At 39.3% G+C, this 27,677-nt stretch overlaps 2 protein-coding genes across 3 annotated transcripts in view; one reads left to right on the forward strand and one right to left on the reverse strand.

Moving 5' to 3' along the window:
• Positions 1 to 654: 654 nt before the first annotated feature.
• ddx1 (DEAD (Asp-Glu-Ala-Asp) box helicase 1) lies at positions 655 to 15,717 on the reverse strand. The gene is made up of 26 exons (XM_017493347.3): positions 15,570 to 15,717; positions 15,431 to 15,482; positions 14,137 to 14,200; positions 14,018 to 14,047; positions 13,751 to 13,847; positions 12,790 to 12,837; positions 11,703 to 11,786; positions 11,420 to 11,503; positions 10,072 to 10,148; positions 9,897 to 9,969; positions 8,846 to 8,922; positions 8,441 to 8,555; positions 7,982 to 8,120; positions 7,836 to 7,896; positions 7,371 to 7,469; positions 7,180 to 7,269; positions 6,875 to 7,063; positions 6,612 to 6,663; positions 5,297 to 5,443; positions 4,942 to 5,033; positions 4,764 to 4,836; positions 2,967 to 3,039; positions 2,803 to 2,845; positions 2,416 to 2,511; positions 1,159 to 1,279; positions 655 to 1,001 (listed from the first exon to the last, which is right to left on the reverse strand). The coding sequence occupies exons 1-26, from the start codon at positions 15,583 to 15,585 to the stop codon at positions 871 to 873; spliced, it is 2,223 nt and encodes a 740-aa protein (XP_017348836.1). The 5' UTR covers positions 15,586 to 15,717; the 3' UTR covers positions 655 to 870.
• Positions 15,718 to 15,822: 105 nt separating this feature from the next.
• The window catches only part of nbas (NBAS subunit of NRZ tethering complex), a 263,105-nt gene continuing 251,250 nt past the window's right edge, over positions 15,823 to 27,677 (forward strand). For both annotated transcript variants that reach the window (XM_017493334.3, XM_047152214.2), the window contains exons 1-6: positions 15,823 to 16,010; positions 16,375 to 16,426; positions 21,033 to 21,069; positions 22,682 to 22,759; positions 24,908 to 24,955; positions 26,746 to 26,789. In XM_017493334.3, the coding sequence (XP_017348823.2) occupies positions 15,918 to 16,010; positions 16,375 to 16,426; positions 21,033 to 21,069; positions 22,682 to 22,759; positions 24,908 to 24,955; positions 26,746 to 26,789 (352 nt within the window). In that variant the 5' untranslated portion in view covers positions 15,823 to 15,917. The remainder of the gene's footprint in view (positions 16,011 to 16,374; positions 16,427 to 21,032; positions 21,070 to 22,681; positions 22,760 to 24,907; positions 24,956 to 26,745; positions 26,790 to 27,677) is intronic.

The following is a 27,677-nucleotide window of genomic DNA, read 5'->3' on the forward strand; positions in this document are numbered from 1 at the left end:
TAGGGTGCCAATAATTGATATCCATGAGAGCAGAGTATTTTTTTTTTTTGTATTTTTGGAACTTCTTGAAAGTCTTCTTTGCTCACACATCAGAGGGCACAGGATTTGTTGTTTTTAAAAGACTTTTTCAGATTGAAAGCAGGTTTGATTTAATATTATTAACTCTGCATCTTAAACTTTAACATTTCTAAATAATTTTTTACATTTTTGTTTTTAATTTCAGTGTTGAGTTTTGCCCAAGGCAGTTAGAGGCAAGTGACTGAGGCAGAAAGTAACAGGTAGTTGCACATTTCCTGGTATGATACATTTTACAAATCACAACCCACATTGTGGTTTTTAATGCCACTCAAATGGCCTCTTCCTGTGAAAGGGTGAAGAAAACAACCTCCAAAAGATGACTTATGAGTCTCGAGACATATGCCAAGCAACACTGAGAAACCAGTGAGGCAAACGCTCTGCTACTTGCTAATAAGGAGCTGCTCCATTTATTTATTTACTTGTTTTTCAAGACACCAAAGCCCCGCCCTCTTGATTTTTATTGCCTTAAAAGACAATAAGGCTTGTGGAATCCACGAGTCAAAATCCTTCAACAGAGCTGGTCGTTCACATCCTGCTTCCAGAACTTTGTTGGAAAAAAAAAATTACACTCAATGGTTTGCGCATGACTATTTTATTGAGCTTAACACTTAACCGACCTTGTCTAGTGACAAACAAATGCATTCTCTTACTTGCTGAGAAATTAAATTAATAATAATTAACCAACTCATTATTTACTTTTAAACACAATGTGAGTTTAGTGTTTGAATCCACTTCATCTACTTCTTTCTGGTGTCTAACACACTCGTATATCGCAGTTGTGAAGAGCGATGCTCAGAACGATTTGAAGAGCTGATTCGGGAGATAGCCCAGTTGCAGGAAAGATGTCTGCGCCTCTCGCTCAAGGTTAGCAAGTTCCCGTACCGTGGGTGCCAAAATATCCACATGGCCCTTATAGAGACCACCTGAGAGAGAGAGAGAGAGAGAGAGAGAGAGACAGAGAGAGAGAGAGAGAGAGAGAGAGAGAACGTGTGTACAGTCAGAAAATCAGGCTAGAGTCAGAATAAAGGACTGTATAGTACAGTCAGATGTACCATGAACAGTTTTTATGCACACACACACCTCCAGCAGCTCGGCGCTGGCCATAAGTAACCTTGCCATCAAATTCATCTAGGGGCACTTTGATGTCCGGCTCGCATTGAGTAATGGTGCACTTCAGGTGTTCCTCGATATCTCCCAACAGCTGAACACACAGAAAACACTCCAATGAGACATCACTGACTATGTTTACATGGACAGCAGTAATCTAATTATTGAGCTTATTCTGAGCAAGACAATATTGTGTTTAAGGTGTTTACACGAGTCGCTCTTAGAATACTCTTTTCATGTTCCTGTTTTACATGTTATAAAACATAGATCGATTAATGTCACACGTCATTACGTCCCCACGTCACGCCGTCCCCTCCAAAAATTTCACGTATCAACATACATTTCGTCTTCGTTATAGTACCGTATACAGTTTTGGGTGTTTTTATTTTTACAAACGCTTCAAGCTTCATTATTTGTCATGCTGTACGTGCAAATAGACGACTGCTTGAAGCCGTGGGCTGCGTCCCAAACTGAATACTTACATACTATATAGTAGCTCAGATAGATGTATTTCTCCTACTATACAGTAGGTAAGTATGCGGTTTGGGACGCAGCCGTGCTCTCTTGTTTGCCGTCAAACGGTTGCGCGCTGCCGTGTGTGTACGTGTCCTGTCGCAAAATGCGGTGAAATCTCCCACACGACGTGAATAGTGTGATTAAGGTGTGTACATGTCTGTAATACACGTCGATAATGTGATTAAAACATGAATACTCCATGTGTCTTATTTCGATTTGTGTTTACTTCGAGTATGACTTTAGTCGGATTAAGGTCATCAATAATCGTTGTTTACATGCTAGTTTCTTAATCAGAGTATTGTCTTAGTCGGGTTAATATTGGATTATTGTTGTCCATGTAAACGTACTGAGTGTGTGTGTATGAGAGAAAAAGAGAGGGAGAGAGTACATTAACTAATTCCAGCATGATGCAAGTCTTCATGAATCATGGGTTGAATAATTATAATTACATTCTTTTATCTCAGTTCTTCTCAACTGTGGGTAAATGGTCATAAATATGAATTATGAAGCTGGTGCAGTAATTATTCATAAAAAAAAATCTGGTTTGGTATAAATGTAGCATAATGGAGTTCTGGATGGTAAAAGCAACCCTGCTCGTCATTGGGCCGCATCACACCCCCTTCTTGTTGATTATTTCCCCATTACAGCACACAACATCGTGTTTTATTATTTAATAAATAAACATATTTCCATCTGCTGTTCGTCGGGCCTCACCTCTTTCTCGTTGTACCATATGGTGCAGCCTCCATCGTCCTTTAACTTGGTGTTATAGCAGCCTCGGCCTCTGTTAGCACAAACGTGATACCATACCTACACACACAAACATTAACTTTTCCATAACATGACTCCTACACACACATACACACGTTCAAAACATGAACTCATTCCCACACATACACACGTTCAAAACATGAACTCATTCCCACACACACAACCAAAACACACCACACCTACGTGGCTCTTAAGTTCCAACTGCACCATCACATTATACTTACAGTACATCTGCTGGTCTAAACATATTTCCAAAATATTTCCACACACATACACCGTTTCAATATGTGTATTTCTACATGTGATCCCCCCCCCCCCCCCCTCCTTTACCTTCTCCTTTTCCATGGCAACCAGAGAAATTGCCAGACCCATCCTTTAGAAAAACAGGTAAAAGGGGAAAACCAGAAACACACACCATTACTAAAAATAAACAAACAAAAACAAATAAAAATCAAGCGCTGGGGAAGAGCAATGATGTGACACGATCCGTTTACCTCTCCGCCCTGCCCACTCTTCCGATGCGATGCACATAATTCTGTTTCTCGTCCGGCAAGGTCACATTAATGACTGAAATAAAAGACAGAAGACAAAGTTTAGTGGATGACAGGATGTATACTCACGTTGGGATGACTCAGCATGACAACTCGGACCGCTCTTATCTAATGTGTCACTAATCTGTCAATCAAGTAGCTACTCATTCGTTAAGGAAGAAATAAAATATGAAAATAATCAACAATGTGAAGCAGAAGTTACTGTTCCCACCACAAAGTTGATTATTTTTCAATAACAGCATGCCCCATAGTGTTAGATTTAATCAATAATTACATTTTTTCCCCCCTCGATTATAGAATTGTGAACTTCTTTATAGTAACATTTAATGTAATAGCACAAAGGTAAAGAAAACCGCAACAGACCCGGTTGCTGTCCAAAAATAAGGTGTAGTGATACACCCAGACGTGAAGTGTGTTATTTCCATATAACGGTGCAATCTGAAGTGTGTTATAACACCTACACCAGAGCGATTCCCTGACAATGTTTTTATTTAATTCTGACATAGCAACAATCAAGTCATCTCTCCCTCTCTCGGACTTAAAAACACAGCGTACAACCTTACACTTCTTAAGACTTCTGCCACTAATGCTAAGTAAACAACTCCTAAAAACCTCACCACATGAACGATTATTCATTTTTCTTAGCTAAACAAAACATTAAAAAAATAAAAATAAAAAATAATCCCTTTATTATTACTGGTAGTCTTAGATTATGTGCGTCCACCGTACAAGTCTGTGTGTGTGAGCTGGTCCTATAGAAACGATAACATATTAGGACGATCGCACGACTATAAACTGTTTTCAGAGTATGCGAAGACGACGCACACCTTCTGACCGTTCTGCTTCGTGAATTCAACCGCACTCTGTGATAAAATCCGTTGTTTCCTCTCTTTATGTCTTGTCTCAACGTGCAGGAAGACATCTTGTCATGTCACCAATTAATCAGCATGTGACCTGATCGGACTTGAGAATTCGTCAGTGCTCTGGTATTAACTAGTTCTGAGAAACTATTCACTTCATCAACCTTAACATCCATCCATCCATCCTCTATACCGCTTTATCCTTTTCAGGGTCACGGGGAAACCTAGAGCCTATCTCAGGGAGCATCGGGCACAAGGCGGGGTACACCCTGGACAGGGCACAATCACATACACGCTCACACACCCATTCATACACTACGGATACTTTAGACAAGCCCATCAGCCTACCATGCATGTATTTGGACTGGGGGAGGAAACCGGAGTACCCGGAGTACCTGGAGGAAACCCCCGCAGCATGGGGAGAACATGCAAAATCCGCACACACAGGGCCACGGTGGGAATCGAACCCCCGACCCTGGAGGTATGAGGCGAACGTGCTAAACACTAAGCCACCGTGCGCCCCAACCTTAACATATGCATGTATGCACATAAGGCTAATCCATGTTTCTTGTCTGTGGCTGAAAGCAAGACACATGACTTGAGGAGGTTACTGACTGCTAAATGAAACTAAACCATTCAGAAGAACAATCTTCTGACAGGCAGCATCTTCTGTAGCTGTCATTAAGGATGATATAAATGACATGTGAATATAATAAATATCCATGTTAGATAAGCCAAACTGGCTGCGTCTCAGTAATTATTTATTAGCGCAGTGCGGCAGCAGGGTCGTGGTTCGTTACACGGATACAGCACAACGTTATAACTAAAACAATCAGTTTTGTTTATTACAGTAATCCTTCAAAAGGTTAGTAGTGCTTACCGTATGGAACGCCGTGGACATCGATTCCTCTGGCTGCTACGTCTGTGCAAATCAAAAACCTCACCTCCTTTTTCTACAGCGGTATCAAGAACACACAGTCGAAAAAAGTTACAAACAAACAAACAAACAAACAAACAAACAAACAAATAAATAAATACTAATAATAAATTATTACCACCTTGAACCGCTCCAAGTTGTATTTGCGCTCGTTGGGCTTACGGTCACCGTGAAGACAGACACATGAGAACTCATGCCCTTTCTTATCAGGACCTGAGGAGGAGACGAGAGAAGCTGAAGGGATAAACTGAATGAGATGCACGTGTTACAGGTGTTCCTAATACAGTGGCCAGTGTGTGTGTAATATATATAAAATTGACTGTTTTATAAATTATATCGGATATGCAGTGAATTCTGGGCAGGTTTTGTGCTAAAACTCAACATTCATGTTTACTCAACCCCTCACTGAGTCGATAAGAAGTAAATGAAGGCATGTATTGAAACACAGACATTCACTGCAGGTATTGTTAGTTCACCTCCTCCTTGTGCGATCAGGTACTGCTCCATGTTGTCGCAGTCAATCTTGGTCCTGCAGAAGATGATGGCTTGGTCCATCTTGTGCTCCTTAATTGCACGGATCGTGTACTCGCCCTTCAGGATTTTGATTGCCTCGGACCACATCTCTAATCAAAAGCAACAGACTGGCGTAAGGGTTTTGCGCAGAGGCCTAAAGCCTGATTCCACTACTGAGAACTGTATTTGTTGTTTTAATTGTTTACGTTTTTTCATACTATTCAAGAATACATCAGTGTAATGCTATATATTCCACTTAAACAGCATGCTGTAGTTAAATAATGCACAGTGTTAAATCGGGGTGTATCCATACACTTCGGTCACGATTTGATTCGATTCGATTCACAATACTGGCTTCACGATTTCGAATTGAACGAAGAACATCTGAATGAAGCACAACGATGACCAAAAAGAATCAAGTTTTTTTTTTTTAAATAAACAACACAAAATAATAGAGCTAACAACATAGGTTTAATATCGTAAACACAAATGTACTACAGGTTCCGCACCATCTTAAAAGCAAATAAATAAATGTATAAATTCTCCCAACATTTTTTATTGAATAAACAAACTGTCTGACCTAAGGTCTTGGAAAATGACTGACTGAAACATACTCAGCTCCATAGCAGAAATAGAGCTCCAAGGTCGGCTAAAGCGACCGGTCTCCGCAGCCTCTGGTGCTGTCTGTTTAAAAGCTACCGAAGTGCTTTTTAATTGCTATAACGTGGTCGTATAATGTATATTGGTGCAACTGCGATCTGGAGCTTTCGGACATCATGAGTACAGATCTCAAAGTCTCTCCAGGAAGAAAAAAAACGTGATCATGTGACCAGTGCGCTCTCTGTATGTTTTAACGCTATGGGATGTACAGTTTGTGGCACTGCATTACATGCATAATTAATACAATGCTGCTTTCCACGATGCGAATTGCACATTTTTACATCATTACACCCCCTAGTGGTAAATATTGAATGAGAAAACGGTGACATTTTCTAAGAGGAGATGTTTATAACGTAGCCTCAGGTAGTGATACCAGGTTGTAACTTGCAGTGTTTTGCAGGTGGTCTACAACATTAAATATAATTAGAAATCAATAAAAATGTACACGGTCATTAAATGAAAAAAAAATAAAATAAATTGTATACTGTATCATACAGGGAATAAAATATTTCGGGACATGCTGGTACAGAACAGTAACACTTCCCCGTCGTTGATTATTTTCCTACAAGAGCAGAGCCCCAATATGTTTATTTCTTTTCATAAATGTTTGTTGTTTACCTGCAGTGTTGGCTCCAGGCCTTGTGTTGTCTTTCGCATGCACTTCATCAGTCTGTAACCAAAAAAAAAAAGTCATCATATAAACATCTTTTGAGTCTTTTTGGTCTGGGCTATTAGTGTTTTATTCATTCCTCACTAGGAATTTGAGCACACACTTATTTTCTTTAGCGAGCACTAATGAATTTAACCATCTATGATTCGTCCCTCTAGGTAATATATCTCGGAAATATACAGAAGCTGTAAAATATAATGGTGAAGTGTACCTGGATGTGGTTTTTGCCCAGCTTTTCCCAGAACCTGTCCTTTTTGGGGTTAACAGGCACTACCACGTGATGCACCGTCTCAGGCACGGAGTCTTCACCTTTCAGGTCCACCCACGTGGGGAAGTGCATGATCTTCTCCGACAGCTTCTTCACGTCGAACGAGTGCAGGGTTGCCGAGCACACGATCACCTACACAATCGGCACACGCGAAAGAATTCTCTCAGGCCACGCTGTCTGGAATAAAACATAAACCTGAATACAATCTAGTTCTCTTATCAAGATTCTACAAAACACCACGGAGGCACCTGCAGTCTCTTTCCATCAGAGGTGACCTGGGGGATTTTGTTGTAGACCCTCATGATGAAGTCGGTGTATCCGGCGGAAAGCAGTCCATCCTGCAAAATAACCAATAAGTGAAGGAAGGAACTGAAGACTGAGGTGATTAAGGGACAGAGTTTTTTATTTTTTATTTTTAGTTTTGTTCAGATCTACGCACACACTCATCCAGAACCAGGAAGCGGATTTGGGACAGATCGAGTTTTCCTGTGGAAATGAGATCATCAAGCCTGCCGGGTGTGCCAACCACTATATCAACCTGAGAGAGAGAGACAGAGAGAGAGAGAGAGAGAGAGAGAGAGAGAGAGAGAGAGAGAGAGAGAGGGAGAGACAAAGAGAGAGAGAGAGAGAGTGAGACAGAGAGAAACAGAGAGAGAGATGACAACTGTTTGCTTGAAACTTGCTCATTAATAAAATACACTGAACCAGAAAAATTGAAATTGTTGTATGTTGCAATGCAAAACAGTGATTTGTGACCTCATCCACACTGCTATAGCACAGCGTTAATGATATAACTATTTTCATTCATCATACTGGTGTACTGTCACAGTCCAAAGTTCAATACCAGCACAGCTCGACATCCTCCTCCCAAACAAAACCGATAAAAAGATAACCGTGCGCTTACTCCGCTTTCCAAAACAGACAGCTGCTCTTTGGCTGCCACGCCTCCGATGATCAGCAGATCTCTGCAAGAATACAAAACACTATCAGCTTCAAAGGAAGCGAAACTCGCGAACCTAATCTAATCTAATCTAATCCGTCTGTGCTCACCGTAGTTTGGGATTGTCCACGTATTTCTTACATTGGCTGACGTTGTTGAGGGTCTGCTCGGCCAATTCTTTCGACGGCTCCAAGATCAGAGCTTTAGGGGCGGTGGAGCTTGATTTGACCTGACTCACCGTGGCACTGCCTACACACACACACACACACACACACACACACACGGTCTGAGACCACTCTCCAAAACAGTTCTTACTTCACCATAAACTGATACACTTTTCTCACAAAATCTTATTAATCAAAAATAATGGTGAATTTGAGAGAAATCACATCCATGCTATTTAATGAATAAATAAATGAAAAAAAAAAAAAAAAATGAACAAACTCACTCACGTGTGCACACGCTCTCGCACACGCTCTCGCACACGCTCTCGCACACGCTCTCGCACACGCTCTCGCACACGCTCTCGCACACGCTCTCGCACACGCTCTGAATACTGAGAAGCTCACCAGTCTGAGTGGTTTTGACCACGTGGCCATCGGATGCTTGATCCACAGCAACGAACCCGTCTTTGGGGGCATTTTTGAAAGGCTCTCCCCCGAAATTAAACTTCAGTTCAGCATTCTGCTCGTTAAAAACAAACAGCAACGCGGTTTTAATCAACGCACGGCATTAGAAAACGTTTAAACATGCTTGAACAAGGAACAGGACTGTCAACAGAAATCAACAGCGTTTACACCTCATATCTTGAAGTGTCTCATTCCTATAAGACGTCACAGCGTTTTCCCAACAAGTTTGTACTTTTTAAAAGAAACATCATACATTTATATCCATTTATAGCTATGTTTAATGAAGGATCATCCGTAAAAAAAAATTTTTAAAAATCAACTATTAAAGGGATGTATTCGGTTTACCTTAAGCACACAGGAGGCGAAGAATGGCTCATTTTTCAAGTTCTTGGGAATCTCAAACGCCAAGCCAAGATCATTCCCTGATTTAGAAAAATTAGATTTTAGTTTTCTTTAGAGCAGAGGTTCTTAATATTTTGGAACTACAGCCTGTCCAACCACCCCCCCCCCCCCCCCCCCCCCCCCCCATATTGGAGGAGACCAGGTATAATGATTATCTATATTCTATATAAAATCGCTCTATACATAACCTAATCTATAATCTGTTTTTAATAGATAAATACTTTTTTTTTTGTACTTTTTTAAATCACTTTTCGTAAATGTAATGATTTTTTAAAATAACATTTATGACTTTTATAAAACTATATAACGGACAAGTATGGAACACGAATGATCAAAAATGTTTCTGAACACTAGAACTACTTTGAACAAGAGAACTAGGCTGTAATAACGTGGACTATTTTACATGTAAAACATGTTGCATTACATTCGTCTTACGTTCTAAAAACGTTCACATATGAATGATGTAAATAGGGACGAAGGGCGCGTCTCGTTATCCATGACATTGTTAAATCTCCGGCTCTCAGCCTGTCACTGAACAGAGCAGACGCAGAGAGAGGTGAGAGTGCAGCGGGAAAGCAAGACCTCGTGCCTGCAGGACAGTACTGCTGACATTTGAAAAGTCGCTAAGGTTTGTCCAAAAAGTCGCTAGATTTTTGTCGCGGTTTTATTTGGGGTCTGAAAAGTGGCTAAGTTGGCAACACTGGTCTGCCCTTACAGCTAGATAAAAGGCAGTTAAGCTCCGCCTCTCCCCAGCAAAAAGAAAATACAGAGGGAGAGGGAACGCTCTTTGAAAAGCAATAAAATACACAGAGTCCCCAAATGATGCGCTGTCTGTTTTTTTTCTTGAAAACAATTTGTGCCCCCCTTCCGATCTCTCCACCCCCGGGCTGAGAACCACTGCCTTAGAGAAATTGGGCCACATATGTCATTTTGTGATGGAAAAAAAAAAAATCATCTTATTTTGTTTGAAAATACTGGGCAATAAGACTCAAACCATTTTTGGAGAAGGATATCTGGCAACTCTCCAGGTCGATGTAGCATCCGACGGTGTCGTGCATAGTGAACTCCTATTAAAAAAGTATATATATAATTTATTTTAAAAAAACAGTGATTTAAAAAACACGAGAGATCAATTTGACTGAAATAAAATAAAATTTGTGTTAGCTCACCTCTCCATAACTATCAAACTGCTTATTGTGGGATTTCTTCCCTGTCCCTCCGAAGCCGAAGCCAAACTTGTCCGTACCTGTGTGTATAAACGTGTATAAATCATATCAATCTATAAGTGTCACAAACATGTTATAATGACTTATTGCTTTCATCCAAATGCTTCAAGTACCCCCCTCGGCAGAACCAATGGTTCAAGGGGTTGGGTCTGAGGGTGTTACTATTTTTTGATGTTTGCTAGGTATGTTGCTGTGGCATTATAGCTGGTTAGTAGGGTATTCAAAGTTGCGAGGGTGTTACTAGGCGGTTGTAATGGTATTTCTGGTGGTTGCTAGAGTGTTGCTATGTTATACCAGTTGATTGCTACGTGGTAGGTATGGTATTGCAGCTGGTTGCTATAGTATTACAACAGGCTGTTAGGGTGTTGCTAGGGGATTGCTATGGTATTACAGGGTGTTGCTAGGTTTTTCAAAGTTGTTGCGAAGCTGGTGGTTGCTAGGGTGTTGCTATGCTATCCCACTTGGTTTCTAGAATGCTGCTAGGTGGTGGCTCTGGTATTCCAAGTTTTTGCTAGGGCATTGCTAAGCAGTTGCTATGGTATCCCACATGGTTGCTAGGGTGTTGCTAGGTGGTTGCTATGGTATTCCAGATTGTTACTAGGGTGATGCTAGACGGTATGCTTCTAGGATGTTGTAAGTGGCAGTTCTAGCTCAGTGGTTAAGACTCTGGACTACTGATTGGAGTTCAAATCCCAGTACCACCAAGCTGCCACTGCTGGGCCCTTGAGCAAGACCCTTAACCCTCAACTGCTCAGTTTATATATATATATATATATATATATATATATATATATATATATATATATATATATATATATATATATATATAAAAATATGAGTCAAATGTAATTCGCTCTGGATAAGGGTGTCTGCCAAAATGCCATAAGTGTAAATGTAGGTGGTTGTAATTGTATTCCTGGTTGTTGCTATGGTATTCAAAGTTGTTGTTGGTGGTTGCAATGCTATCCCATTTGGTTGCTAGGTTGTTGATATGGTATTCCAGGTGTTTGTTAGTTCTCAAAACGTATTATTGTGAACTGCAGTGAATTAATGGTTTGTTAATGAACGTATCAAATGATGCGAGCTACAAGAAACTTTACATTAAGTATCACCTTCATAAATAATATCTGAATGGTACCACAGACTTTTACCAAAAAACCTAAAGTTTCCCATTTCAGCCAGATTTTATACAATATTTAGGCATCTTTCCAAATTCTATTTAGTTTCTATTTAGTTCAGAAAAGATGATGTGTGAAAAGACTGCTATAGATTGACACAGTTGTGTTCATACCAAGGTCCAGAGCTGCCTGACTAGTGGACCAACCGATCCTGCACAAGCCTTGGTCGTGGCAGGAGACTTCGTAGTAATACTTTCCTAAAAGAGGGAGAGAAATGGGGTTTTCTGATTGTTCTTTATGTCAATGGATACCTTTAAACTATCTTTACAATGCTTTATTGAAATGATCTTAGACTGGATCTAATGGAAAGCTCCTGTTAGTGACACTCGGTGCACCGCTACACATTACACTGAACTTTATACTACAGTCCTCAGAGTGCTTATAGTCTTATCTGACCTTTAGTCACGGCCCGGGTGGAACGGCAGCCATGCCACTCCTTAAACTCTCTGCTCTGGCAGCAAAGCCCGTCTGGACCGATAGCTGAAGAACAACATGGAATTAGCATTTTTATTTAAATATGTTTAGGGAAAAAATGTAGTCAGTCTGAGAACAGAAATTAAGGACTAAACGTATAGAAAGGAATTTTTGGTTACTTTCGTCTAAAGTCTATAAAACCAAAACACAGTAATCATGATATAGTTGTGATATAAATAGCTAAGGTAGAGGTCGACTGATTGGTCGGTTTTGCTGAGTAATCTGCGCCGATATCCAATTGCTGGAACTGTTGTCATCGGTTATTGGCAAAAACCCACACCGATAGTTTTTACCGTTTCCAGCTAAGAAGGATCGTTATCATTATACAGCACGAGAGCGGCCTCTAGAGGTGAAATAAAAACCATCACTGACTAATTTTGTCATGTTATTTGAATTTTTTTTAAAAATTCATATTGGATGTCTCTTCTTATTTGTTATTTGAAGTATTACTTGTCGGTTCAGTTTGGATGCATATCTTTTATTTACTTTAATGTTTATTAATAGTTAATATACGATAATATATTTATTTAATTAAAAAAAAGTACAGTACATTTTCATGATACAGTCAGTACTGCTTATTTTTGTAATAAAGTTTATTTTATTTTGAATGTTATGTTTTCATTCAGCATAAATTTTTGAAACTATCGGTTGATTAATCGGTTATCGGCAGGTAGGTACTGCCCTAAATAGTTATCAGTATCGGTAAAATCCACTATCGGCCGACCTCTAGTAGTATAAATGAAAAAAACATCATCATCAGAAGGGAGCATTCGACAAGGCTGTGGTGTACTACAAGGTAAAAATTAAATACTACCAAAGCTCTTTAGATCTTTATGAATATCACATTCCTAGTGCGTAATTTCTTCTGGGAATAAACTTGAATAAATGCTTTTGTGTCCAGTTTAATAAATTAAGCTCAGTGTGTGAACACCACTTCTCATTACAGTTAAGCAAAAAAAAAAAAAAAGAATTAGTTGAATTTTTAAGGTTTTTTAAGTTAACGACTCACCAAATGCTGGGCTTCGGTCGTATGGGTTCATCTGCCATTTATTAAACACTGAAACGTAAAGAACAGCAGAAAGAAAATAAAAGAAAAGTAAGGATGCGTCTCAATCAGCTCCTTAATTCAGTAGTCAGGGCACTGATCAAAGAGTTGGCGGATCATCTTAAGGGCTGTCTCAATCGCAGTGCACCGGAACGTTTGCTCACTTAAAAAAAATAAAAATAAAAAAATGAAATCCCACAATGCTATTCTGCTAACAAACCAAATATGAAACCTGGGACATAACTTACATCAAACGACAAATTTTCCACACACAACTGATTTAAATACATTTTAAACAAAAGTAAGGAATGGACGAGCAGCAGCACGAAAATACGCAGCTGGCTGACTTCACGTGTCTCGGGGGAATCACATGCTGGCCTTGACACCAGAGCCAGATCTCCCTGCAGTTCTCACCTGGTTTCCCTCTGAAGCTAAGCAGGGTTGAGTGTGGCCAGTATCTAAATGGGAGACCTCCTGGGGGAAAACTAAGGTTGCTGCTGGAAGCGGTATTAGTGAGGCCAGCAGGGGGCGCTCACCCTGTGGTCTGTGTGACCCGGACACTATACTGTAAAAACTGTACCGTCTTTCAGATGAGACGTTAAACCGAGGTCCTGACTCTCTGTGGTCATTAAAAAAATGGCGCAATTCCCCCATTGGCCCTTCTCTATCATGACCCCCTAATAATCCCCATCTCTGAATTGGTTACTTCACTCTCTCCTCTCCACTAATAGCTGGTGTGTGGTGGGCATTCTGGAGGACTATGGCTGCTGTCGCATCAGTGGGGGTTGAGGAGTTTTCCCCCAATACAAGTGCTTTGAGTGTCTAGAAAAGCGCTATATATAATGTAGCTGTAGTGGGATAGGTAGAGCTGGCTAAAGGGGGGGAAATTTCTCCATAAAATAGGAATGGAAAAACCTGTCCTGACCTGCTCCTCCTGTCTTCACTGCAGCACGGCCTTTCTTCCCCTCCTGGTGATCTTTCAGAGTCTCATACACAATCTGGATCACCGGGATGCTGAAAGCCTACAAAATCAGCCACGAAGAAGAAAAAAAAAGACTTAGCAGTGACTGTAGGAATGTGTCATAACATACACACACATTATATTATATTATATTATGTTATATATATATATATATATATATATATATATATATATATATATATATATATGTGTGTGTGTGTTTTAACCTACCCCAGTTTTGCCACTTCCTGTCTCAGCGGCCTGTGGAAAACAATTTAAACATGAATAAAGTGCACGCACACCATAACACAGCAGCTGTTGATGATGATTCAGGAAGTAAAACGGCTCACCATGAGAACGTCTCCTCCGCCAAGGATCAAGGGAATGGACTCGGCTTGGATGTCAGTGGGAAGCCTGAGAAACATCAATACATCATCATCATTGCTGTCTTTACTAGCTGCGATAAAAGCTGAGTCAATAATAACTAAGCTCACGATAAGTACTAATGTTAGTGGCATCACAGCTGTGATTGGATGATTGAACGGTTATGTCACTGTTGACTTTTTTACACCCTACTTTCCATTACCAGTTGTTCTCATCACACTCATATCAGCAACCACCCAATTATTTCACACCCTCCCTGATCACTGTCCATTACTCCTAGCATGTATGTATGTGGAGGCGGGGGCGTGGATGAGCGCCGATTTGTGAACGGAGGGCGGAGCAGGAGAAGGCGAGTGGTAAGGAGGGCACACCTGTGGGGAATTTGTACTAATGAATATTCTCTGTGAAGCGAGGCTAAAAGAGGGAAAGGCACGTGACTAGAGAGAGAAAAAAACCACGACGCCAAGAAGAAGCGGAGTGTGTGTGGATGTGTATATAGATATATCTCGACTGTGAGACGAAAAGTCCACAGAACCAAAAAGAAAAGCAATAAAGCACCGGAATGTTAAGCCTGCCTAGGTCTTCCTTCTCCTTGCCCGTCTTTAAAGTTGTCACAATGTAACTTTAACTACACTTCTTGTAGTTGTGTAGTGGTTGATGTGATTGTTGAACATCATTCCAGATCTAGTCTCACTTTTTTTCCTTCATTCTTCTGGGAAGGCTTTCCACTAGACTCTGGAGCGTGGCTGTGGGGATTTGTGTTCATTCAGCTACAAGAGCATTAGTGAGGGTGAGGGCGAGGTCAGGCGCTGATGTTGGGATGGTGAGGAGGCGCCAGTTCCAGTTCATCCCAAAGGCTTTCAGCTCAGGGCTCTGTACAGGACCTCGAGTCGAGTTCTTCCACTCCAACATATTACATTACAGCACACAAACACATTCCATACAGTTGTGCGTTTCCAACTCACTTCTTTTCTTTTGTTCGAAGAATTCGAAATATTTTTTTTTCCCTCGTATGTGTTTCAAATGCTCGATTAATACCATGCTAGTTTTAAGATCTAAAAGATTATCATACGGTAACAGCCTTAAACACAAGACTGAAGCCCAAACGCACATGAAGTGCATGAGATGGAGAATAATAGCCACGATTACATCCCGCATGTAAGCAGTATGTTGTATGTAGTGTAGTTATATATGGAGGCAATTAGGACACAGCCCCAATGTGTGCAGTTGTGATAGTTGTATTAGTCTGCTTAAACTCACAGCCACTCCATCTCTTCAACAGCCTGAGCGATTTCAGGCATCACGCCCATTTCTACAGGAATAAATAAAGAAAAGGTTACATTCACAAACGTAATACAACGGCGCAGAAACATCATGACAACAAGAAAGCGTTCTTTACCAGAAAACGCAGCCATGATTGCCTACTCAAATCAACCGGAAGTGACATGCACGACAATTCAGTTTGACAAGGTGATTGAAAATAAGTGTCCGTGTACACCATACAACCGCTGAACATTGGTTCCGATGTTTTTTTTTTTTTGTGGCTCGATAGTAAGATGTCTCTCTTTCAAATGAATATTTGGGGAATGAAAACACATTTAGCACTCCACATTTTTTTTCACGTCCATAAGCACAAACAAGTCTAGTTAGTAGTACAGGAGTGCACACTGATTTGATCTCGTGAGCTCGACTGAGCCTCTCAGGCCGCCGTAGGTTGACGCAGGCGCGAGAGCGTCCTACTCTAAACATGGCTGCGGATTCTATGTTGGGAGATGAAGAAGAGAATATTTTGTATGATTTACTCATTAACGCGGAATGGCCGCCGGAAACAGACACTCAGGTGGGTACGGTTTCCTGCTCGTGCTTTTAACGCGTAACGGACTTGATCTTCATTTATTTAATTTTTTTCCCCTGACGCCAAACTGCCAAAGCCACGTAGTTCAACTCAGAAGGTTCAGTCCCAAATAACTTCCTAGACCCTATCCGAGTGCACTATACAGGATACACAAAATACCCGCGTCCACGTACGGTGTAGTGCACTCCGTTTTAAATAAACGAGACATTTGGGATTCGGCTCATATTGTATGTATAAATAAAGCAATATTGATCGCGTTTTGTTTCTAGAACGGTAGAAATATATTACGAATTATGAAGATAAACTATTTTAGTGTGTATTTGATTTTCTTTTATTGTTTTATTTGCAGGCACGAGGATCAAAAGAGCGCAGTTCCTCTCTTCTCGCCAAGGCTGTAACAGGTATGAACACCTGAGCTTCACATGCCAGCTTTACTGCTATTTTCAGTTCTAAAGTGCAATGTGAAATACAATCCTTTTGCAAATCACTCATTTCAATAAATGCTTTAGTGACGTACAATAATAAGTAAACAAAGTATCAATAATAATAATAATAAGCAATACATTGATGTACATAAAATAAAAAACTTGTGAATTAAAATGAATTTCATAAACTGATGATGAAGATACACTGAGGAGTTTGTGTATGAGTAAAGTAAAGACAACCTGAAATCCAATGTTTTCTCAAAAGCATCGAAGCACATCCGTGTTAAGAGGTATTCACGTGATCATACCTCTTTTAGATCAGACGGGACCATTTTAACTTTGTCCTTTCTCTCATTGTGCACAATTCAGCATTAACAATCACATAAGGCAAAAATCCTCCATCGACATGCAGTGATAAAGTATTTGCCTGCCTGTAAACATGTTTTTTTTTTTCCCTTTTGAATTTTACCAGAATAACATTAAACAATATTATCATATCATGCGCATTAAAAAAATATATTGTTATTATTATTATTTTTCACCAGCATCAGTTCTAATCCAAACATTCACTCATTTTCAGAATTGTAACCCTTTAAATGCCGGTTTGTTTACATAATGCCATAGGTGTCTTTATTTTTATGAAAAAAAGGCAATTATTTTCCATATATTAAATGCTAAGCAGGATTTTTTTTTTCTTTGATTATTACAGTCTTTGATACAGTGGGAGAAATAAGTATTGGATGTGTCAACAATTTTTTTTTCAGTAACTATATTCCAATGAGACTATTCACATGAAATTTTCACCAGGCTTTGGTATTCACTTAAATTAAGAATTCACAAGATTAAAGTCCACAAATAAAGTTATGTGTAATAAAGAGGAATGACACAGGAAAAAAGTATTGAACAGGCTAACTGAAATGTATTTAATGCTTCGTGGAGAAGCCTTTGTTTGTAATGATGGCTTCAAGACACTTCCTGTATGAAGAAATTAATGCGCCACGTTATTCAGGTGAAATTTTGGTCCATTGTTCTAAACATATTGTTTTTAAATGTTGTTCTTTTGGATTGACTGGGCCATTCTAACACCTTGATTTATTTTCTCTGAAACCAATTGAGAGTTTCCTTTTCTGTATGCTTTGGATCGTTGACCTGTAGAAGGTCCACCCACGTCTCATCTTCATCATCCTGGTGGATGGCAGCAGATTCTTCTCAAGAATCTCCCGGTAAAGGGCTCCATTCATTGTTCCTTCAATTATATGAAGTCTGCCAGTACCACCTGATGAAAAACAGACCCACACCATGATGCTTCCACCTCCAAACTTCACTGTTGGTGTTTTTAGGGTGATGTGCAGTACCATTTCTTCTCCAAACATGGTGTGTAGTATGACCGCCAAAACGTTGGCACCTGCTGCCTCCAAGTGTTTCTGGAGCTCTTTCTGAGTGGTCCTTGGCTCTTGGGCTACTCTTCTGACTGTTCTTCTGACTCCCTGGTCAGAAATCTTGCGAGGAGCTCCTGTGCATGGCCGGTTGATGACGGAGTGATGTTGCTTCCACTTGCGGATAATGGCCCCAATGGTGCTTACTGGAGTATTCAGAAGTTTTGAAATACATCTGTATCCAATTCCATCAATATGTTTTGCAACAATAAGGTTGCGAAGATTTTGGGAGAGCTCTTTGCTTTTACCCATCATGAGATGTTTCTTGTGCGACACCTTGGTAGCAAAAAGTCTTTTTATAGACATTCAATTTACTAACCCAGCTGATGTTAATTTGCACAGATAGGAGGTATAATTACTTACGGATTTCAGCTGATTCCTTGCCTTGCCTTGGAGAACTGCTTTTTCTTAGTGTGTTCAATACTTTTTTGCTGTGTCATTCCGCTTTATTACACATAACTTTATTTATGGACTTTAATGTTATGAATTCTTTATATTTCAGGATTTCTTGAGTAAATACTGATGTCTGGTGAAAATTTCATGTGAATAGCCTCATTGGAAATATATTTACTGAAAAAAATGTTGACGCGTTCAATACTTATTTCCCCCACTCTATGTCAATGATTATCAATAACATTAATTTTGATGCATTCATATTTTTTACGCAGTGTCATTGTCAAAAACTACCACTCAGGTCCATAAAGGACAAAAATCTCCATGTTAAAAAAAAAAACAACAACAACACTGTCATAGAAATATTATATGTACATTTTTTCCCCCACATTCACCGACTTTAATTTTTTACATTTCTGATCATAATTACCAAACATTCATTCATTTTCAGAATTTTAACCCTTTTAAATGCCAGTTTCTTTACATAATGTGGAAATCTTCAAAGCTCAGTAACTACCTCTGACTCGTGTGTATATATATATATATATATATATATATATATATATATGGGGTGTTATTTGTGATTTCCAGTACAATATCATTTCTGTCTATCAAACTGTTCACACACATCAAATTTTCAGTACACAAATACAAACCACAACTCTGACATCCATATAAACAAACACACACAATTATAGCTGCATCATTTATTCAGTTAGTCTGCAGTGCTCTATAATACAGCAGAATCAGGAAAAAGGAAAAGCACGTCTTTTCCTCATAGACTGAAAGTGAGAAAATGGTACACTTCAGAAAATTTACAAAAAAATTAAATGCTTTGAAACCTTGTCAACAAAATGAAAGCCTATTAATACAGAATGCATGAATTTACGCTTAAACGTCACAGGGATTAAATCTTGCCGTTTGAATGGGGACATTTTTGTCCTTCAGGTCCTGAGTGTAACTGTTTTGTGAACCTAGTTTACAATAGATTTATGAAAGCAAATGAGGGTGAAATATGAAAATTCCAATAAAAATACACAATTTTTGGCAGAATTTATGCTGTTTGCATTAACACAGACAAAATGATAAAAAAATAAAAAAATAAAAAAATGAAAGACACAAAAATGTCCATAAAGATGCACAAGGGTTAAACTTCTCTTCCCCTTAATTCCTCTTTAAGTTACGTTTTGGTAAACGAATGTAATTCAGCAGTAGGTGTCGTCCTGATGAATATTTTTTAAAACAATTTTTATTTTATATAATATTTATTTGTTTCTGTTTAAATATTGCTTATTTCATTAACATTAGGGCCCAAGCACCGAAGGTGCGTAGGCACCTCTTATAATCGTTGTTGTTGTTGTTATTATTGGGGTCAAGCCCATTCTGGGCAATGGCCCCTATTGTTTTCGTTAGTTTTCCTCTTCTTCTTCTTCTTCCACCATGGAAGTCTATGGCAGCCCGTAGAACCGTATGGTAAAAAGTTATTAAATTTTGTACACCAATAGAGGACACTCTGAACTGTTATCGCAGCCAGTTTGATATATCTCAAAAGCTCTAGCGCCATCAACAGGTCAAAGTTTCACTCAAGTTTATGCTAATGACTTTTGAACCATACGAGCTAGAAACAAAATTCCCTTTTCCTCCGATTCCTCGGCTCATGCCGAGCCGCCACCTAGATTTTCCGCCATTTTGAATATTCTGAAAAACATACTTTTTCAAACTCCTCTAAGACCGTTTGTCCCATTTGCACGAAAATTGGCCTGCATCATCTAGAGGCAATCATGATGATAAAAATGTATGCACAGAATTTTGATAAACCATACCGTTTTCGAATGGCGTGTCAACAAATTTGAAGAATGCACAAAATTGAACTTCAGGCTGTATCTCCGCAACGCTTTGAGGGATTGGGACGAAACTGGGTACGCATCACCATTACGCCCCGAGGTTACCTGCAGTGTTTTGACACATTGCCCCCTCCTGGTTGGGAGATACCAAAAATGGCTTTTTGGGCTTATAACTCTCGAGCGCTTTCCCGCATGATAACCATCATGCCCAGATGCTAACTGAGCCGTTCCAGAAGAGCACCACATACTGGACAAAATTTCTAAGTAGTAGCTATTTTTAGTTATTTTTAAATTAAATGTTTTTTATGATTTGAAAGTTTACTTTTTCTAACCCCTCATACACTGTTCATCGGACTCTAACGAAAAACATATCACAAAGTTTCTTTTGTTGCTCATGGTACCGATAATTTCCTTGACTCCGGTATTGCTCCTTGCAGCTATATTGATTATTATAATGTGGCAATTTTACTAGTTTGAAAAGTAAATAAATGTTATACTTTTTAATATAGTCTTCTACTACCGCTACTAACAGGACCAGACAGAGAGTTGACGTGCTTTTGAGTTGAGGCTTGTAGAAATATGCGCCGCAACGCACTGAAATGTTTCTGCTAGCTTTTGGGAGACACTTTATGTTGGTTTTTCCTTAAACCTCACAGTATCTGATCATGGCAACTGCTTTTGAGAAACTGTATGTCTATGTCAGTATGACTTTTTTTTTTTTTTAACATGTTCTCTACAAAAACGTATTAGCATACTGTCCTTTTGTTCATGTGATGTGTACACTCATAAGTTGTAAATGATTGTAGATTATTCCCTAGTTTTGGTTCATTATAATCTTGGTATATAATGTGATATGTATTTCAATATTAGTGTTTTAATCATTACAACTTTTTTTTTTTTCCCCACCAGGACCATTCCGCTTCATTCTGCACTACCTTTGGTACAGGTGAGTTTCTTAGTAGGGAAAACATAATACTGAAATGTATAGCATATGGTGCATTGCATAAGTATTCACCCCCAACTTGAACGTTTTATAGTGGTATAACCTAGAATCATGTAGTATTTTGTTGTTGACAACCTGTTATGGAAATAATTAGGATTAAATGCTATGAATCTGTAGAACAAATTCTCCACATTTGGAGAAAGCACTCAAAACCATTGATCATCACCCTGAAAACACCGTAATCCCTGCTGTGAAGCATGGTGGTGGTTGCATATTGCTCTTGTGGTGGTTTCTCTGACTAATTCCCTCTTTCCCAGCTCACTAACTTTTAGTGGATGGTCATGTTGTATACGTTCAGTTATTAAATAACAGATTGTAGTTGGGAGGGTGAAAAAAAATCTATGCAGTTTGTCACATGATCTCAGATTTCATGCACCTGTTCCTGAAAGGCTACAGTTCATCAGAGAACCAAACTTAAACACTATCAAGCTGCTCACATTACTGGTGAGATGAGTCCAAAATGTAACTTTTTGTCCTTATCACAAAGTGCATACGTTTGTCAGAAACCCAACACTAGTGATGTGCAGAACGAAGCTTTTGAGACAGGAACACATCTAAAGTGAAAATCATTCTCAGAGCATCGAATCATTTGACATCCAGCTCTGTACTGACATCTGCTGGACACTAAACCTTCTTCCCCCACTCCTGTGTCAACCGAGTGTCCCGGTGAGATGCTTTGCACATTCCCACACCAAATAAAAGCTATTTGTGTCTGATAAATAAATCTATAGTATGTGCTCATGCCAGTATTAATCTATTATAGGCTATTTGCTTGATAAAGTTTCTGTCTTATTTTCTGCAGATAATATTCTATAATGCCTAGGAGATATTTATAAGAATTAGAAACGTTTGACTGAAAGTCAATAGAAAACAGAAATTGTAATGAATAAATACAGAAACGGACAATATATCAAGATCACCCCACCACCCCACTGCATGTTTTTATTGTACATTTTTACTGATAGAAAAACAGTCAGATATACAGGAGTTATTATACATTTGTCTTTAAATGAAGACGTAATAAGAATAGTAGTTCGACTCTGGGGTTGAGACTTATATTTTACCCATCATGAAATGTTTCTTGTGCGACACCTTGGTAACAAAAAGTCTTTTTATAGACCATCAATTTACGAACCCAGCTGATATTAATTTGCACAGATAGGGGGTATAATTACTTACGGATTTCGGCTGGTTCCTTGCCTTACCTTGCCTTGGAGAACTGCTTTTTCTTAGCGTTTTCAATACTTTTTTCCTGTCATTCCACTTTATTACACATAACTTTATTTACGGACTTTAATGTTGTGAATTCTTTATATTTCAGGATTTCTGATGTCAGTAAATACCGACGTCTGGGGAAAATTTCATGTGAACAGCCTCAATGGAAATATATTTACTGAAAAGAAAAAAAAAAACGTTGACGCGTTTAATACTTATTTCCCCCACTTTATATATCTCGCCATAATCCACTGAAATGGTCAGGTTCGAGTTTTTAGAAATATTGATTTCTAGTATGGTGTGAATAAGTTTGAAATGAATAAAGTTTATTGTCTTTCAGCCCCTCGAGTTCATCTTTACCTCCTGGACTGGTGCGCCTGGCAGCAAAGCAGATCAACTGGCAGCTGGTGCTAGCAAGGTGATGCTAATGCCCCCAGCCCCCAATCCCTACAACCGATATGGGCACTGAAACCGTGCGTAATACTGTGCGAGATCGTCATCCATTACAATAACCAGACTACGGAAACGGATTTGTCGCCTTAAGTGACTCTTATGGACATTACGTAGACATTTCAGCAAAAGCGTGTCCAGTCTGGACTACAGAGCTGCTCATTAGACTTATGCTTCATCCTGAGAAATTGCAAATGCACTCACATCGGTGGGGGAAAAAACAACAACATGAAATACAACACACAATGCTTTTCATTAGTGACATCCAGCAAAGTCACACACTGAAAAGCAAAACTTTCATAGTGTTTCTCTTTCTAACCCGCTCCCCGCTACTATTTAGTCCCACCCACTTGCCAGCTCAATTACACAACAGCTACAAACCGCGAAGGCCGATGCCTAACAAGTGCTTTTTATTAAACTGCTTGGAGGAAAGTGCGGTCTTCCGCATACGTGAGCACTAATGTTGCTCTGATTGACAGGAGACCGACGGTATGCTCCTCCCACTCAGAAAGCATAGCTGCATTCGCACAGATGGCTGTGGCATCATCAGGAATCCAACTCGCCGTCTCTGGACGGTCATGCGAACCCTTTTCTCTTTTCATTGCTTGAGTGGAATCGCCTGTTACATTGCGTTTAACTTTCACCACTGCATTGCAGCTGTGCCACACAGAAATGCAATCCCTGTCCGATCAGAGAACCGAGGCATCTTACAACATGCGTCCTGTAAGTATTTTTAGCCCGGTGAATACTTTCGATCATGTTTTAGTAATAACTCGATAATGCTTTCAGACCCGTCTCCCAGAGTACGGCTTAGAGCTGTGATCGGACACTGACTGTGATTGGACACTTCAGTGTGACATGACTTCCACACGCTGATGATAGTGAAATGCAGTGCAACAGGAGTTACATTCACTTCTGCCCACTGTCACCGTTTCATTCTTAAACAAGCAGCGTCAGCGTCTTGTACTTTTCAAGCAGGTAAACTCATGTACATACGAGCAGAGAATGAAAGAGAGGTTTTGCTTTTCAGTGTGAAATGTTTTCTTTGTGTCACTAATGAAAATCAATAAGAGGTGTGTGTTGTATTTTGAGATTTTCCGCCGGTGTGATTTTCCAAGGAATCGTCTCTCCATACGTCACTGATTATTATTATTATTATTATTATTTATAATTTTGTTTTTTTCTGCTTTCAGCTATATTTCTCATGGTGTACAGCAAGAAGGTTTACAGTATCCATGTGCAGTCAGAGGCATTTTCATGTTTACGTTTGCGCTAGGCCTGCATGGTTAACTGGTTTTTACATCTTTATTGCGACAGAAGCTTAAATAAATCGGAGAAGATAACAGAACGCACAGAGCGGAGCGGCGGCATATATAACCCTCTGAATAAATGTATTCTAAATAAATCGTTTAATAAGTTATGGGATATAATGAACTATGACATTTGGCTTTACTGTGGATAAAAATCGATAGCAAGGCAAACCCTTGTGGTTGCGGTCTATTTATTTCCAGAAGTAATAGTTAAACGAAAGCTAGGACGAAAAAATTATTAAATAAAATCTGTTATGGGACCACAACAGCACACAAGTTTGTTCTGCATTGCGAAGCTGTTTCATTTGAATTATTATTATAATTTTTTTTTCTTGAATATTAATTGATTTTGAAGGATTTCCACTCAGCAGTTGCATCCCTCATCACATCGCAGTATCCATCAACTTTCATATATATCGCATACGTTTTGTTCATATCATGCAGCACTACTTTGACACTTTTTCTAACATAAGATGAAATATAAAGATGCAGAGAACTTAAATTTATTCCTAGAATACATGAAAGTGTTTTTTCGTAAACGTTTAACCGCCGTTAGACTTCACAGACCCTGTCTGGGATTATCAGATGCATTGGATAGAGATTTTAAAAAAAGAAAATAAAATTACAATAAGTGTTTGTTTTTGTCCAGTCTGTTTATGTAAGTAGAGGAAATGCGGAGTGTGTGCATCGTTGTAGTATGCAGACGGAAAGCAGCCTTACACACGGTAACAGTTTGTTTCAAATCCTTCAGCTGTGTTTTCTCATTCGCTCTTCTTTTTTTTTCTCTTTATGTGACTCCTCTGCAGTAATGGGAAGCTCCTGGCTGTGGTTCAGGACCAGTGTGTGGAAATTAGGTAATTTCTCTCATCGATCATTTTGAGCATTTTGCCCTCTAACAGGAAATGGTGTGTTTCTCACCTTGATGTTGTCAGAGGTGTTGGGCTCAGCAAATCTGCGGCAGATAGATATTCGAGCCCAGGCGCCTTTTTGGTCCGTGTGTAAAAAAAAAAAAAAAAAAAAAACCAACAAAAAAACAAGGCGAAAATGACACCAGAAAGGGAAATGTATTAGCAAGATTTTTGAAGGGATGTATCTTTATTATCTATAGCTAAAACAAGTTCTGCTCAGCGTATGGGTTCAGATTACTTAAAAGCCTCCAAATGCCCTGCACCACTGCTGCTGTAATGCAGTTATGACGCAGTTAGTTACTTTGCCTACTTTTACCGTCAGTATGTTCACTCTGGGTGATTTTTAAACACGATGTAGTGCACCATTAATATGATCAACCAGAACAGATCAAATGTGAAGAGAAAACGGTTTAGAGTGAACATTTTAGGGTTTTAATTGCCTATGAAGCTGTTCGTTACAACGTGCTAATTTGTCCAATGCAGAATGTTTTTATGGAGGAAAAATATACAGCATTGTAAGCATTTTGAGACACTGTTCTTCAACGTCCTGTGCACGCTATAGATATAAGCTAATGTACAGTGAGGGGAAATAAATGTTCCGAAATTATTTAATATACATCCAGTGCATATAAAACATGAATTAAATTTATTCTAATTAACAAAAAAAATGAAACTCTTTGGCAATAATTCCCCTCGTCATGTTTGTAGAAAGAAGGGTTGAGCGTATGACGCAAAGAGCACTATCATACCTACAGTGAAGCATGGTGGGCGGAGCATATGGAGCTTCTGGTCTGCAAACGGTTCTGGGGGTATTTACATCATCCAAGGAAACATGAATGGAGAGAAGTATTGGCTAATATTAGAGGAGAATTTAATCTTATCAGTGAGGAATCTGAATCTGTTTAGAAGATGGATGTTTAAACAAGACGATGACCCCAAACGTAGCGTCAAAATGACTAGACGGGACCTTGCACGGCCGAGCCAATATCCTGACTTGAAAAAGTAGACTTAAAGAAGCAAGTCTCACTTAATGCTGTTTTAATATCCTATTGAAAACCTGTTACAGTGATTAGGTCCAAGTCATCAGTTGCACCCATCCAGCACAGACTTTCGATCAAATATATTTGAATGTCCTCCATTAGGGTGTCTAGCGACCTGAAAAATTTGCTTGTGTTTTTCTCATTTGTAAGTCGCTTTGGATAAAAGCGAGAATAAAAAGAGAATAAATGTAAAATAGTCACCGGATTCAAGTCTTTAATAAGGTAAACCGTTCAAACAAGCTCGAACGCTCAAGCGCTGCTATTTTGAGAGGATCAGGAAAACGGCTTACACCATATCAGATATTTCACAGAGCTGTACTGATACAAAGCACTGACGCTACCATGTTAAGTGTTAAATGCACATGGCTTTACCGAAAGTGTCACCTGAGCTAGGTATGTTTTTCGTTGTAAAATAACACAAAAATGTTTTTATTGTGTACAAGTCCCTGTTCATATAAACCTGTGATTTCATACTTTATGTTAGAGGAAGGTCATCGCCACCTCCTGCCTAATCAGATTCAAGAAATCGTCAGTGCCGTGGTACAAGTGAACACGTGCTCCTGTTGTGATAACAGGCTTATTGTAGAGCTGTGATGTAGTTGTGATATCACATAACCGACGGGAAAAACAGCAAATGCAACAATCCACTTTAACATGCGAAGCAGTAACGCGTCACCCTTTCTTGTGTTTTCTCAGGTCAGCTCGAGACGACTTTGGATCCGTCATTGGGAAGTGTCAAGGTACAGTGCCACAATGCCCTTTTGTCATTCTCATTACATATTCTCCTTCTTCTTATGACGCTTTTCTTAGAACGACATTTACATTTTATTATCCAGTTGTTGACTGATGTTGTGCTGACTAGTGAAAGCTACGATAGAAAGAACTTTTTTTCTTTTTTTCAATTGTTGACGCTTCAGTAACAGACTTTAATTCACTTGTGTGCCTCTACCCCAGCTCCTACAATGATCACAAGAGTGACGTAAATAAACTGTATGTGGAGATGCATTGATGACATTTTTTTCAGACAGCGTGTTTTGGTACTTGATTCCGATACTGAACTGAGTAGCCTCCTTAGTTTGACGTTTCAGCTGTTCTAGCTGTTATGCTGTATCTTTAATAGGCAGAGTGTGGTCATTAAAAATGAGCCCAAGGTGCCATGAATTGCAAACAAAATGTAGACCGAAAGGAATGGAAGTGTCGGTGCTTAGTGCTCGCTGAACTGAAGTGCTCGCACTTGTGACGGTTATTTGGCAAGCTCGCTTCACTACCAGTACCTTTTGCGTGCGTGAAGTTCACACCTGCCCTCACACTCTCTATGGACGATATCGTTTACAATGTTTTATCAGGTTACTTGCATTGAAAGAAGACGCTGTAGTTCCCCCTCTGTATATTTTCGCAGAGCAGTCTGTTTGGCTTTATTCATTAATCGTGAAATATGTTCAGATCGCTGATATGTTGTGTTGTCTGTAGCATTGTAGTGTACACTAGGCTTATTCACACACAGTGGATATAGAAAAAGTCTACACACCCCTGTTAAAATGGCAGTTTTTGGTGAAACAATCAAACCAAGTTAAACCTTTTTTATTTAGAACTTGCAGCAAATCAAAACCAATACCCAACTTGCATAA

Source organism: Ictalurus punctatus, chromosome 2, assembly GCF_001660625.3.
Source record: "Ictalurus punctatus breed USDA103 chromosome 2, Coco_2.0, whole genome shotgun sequence".
NCBI lineage: Eukaryota > Metazoa > Chordata > Actinopteri > Siluriformes > Ictaluridae > Ictalurus > Ictalurus punctatus.

Bases quoted from the DNA above. Each gene is read 5' to 3' on its own strand.
- ddx1 (XM_017493347.3), bottom strand. The intron at 11,787-12,789 runs GTGAGTCGTTAA...GTTGTTCTTCAG, and splicing joins CGACCGAAGCCCAGCATTTG to CTATCGGTCCAGACGGGCTT. The intron at 4,837-4,941 runs GTGGTAATAATT...ATACCGCTGTAG, and splicing joins ACAACTTGGAGCGGTTCAAG to AAAAAGGAGGTGAGGTTTTT.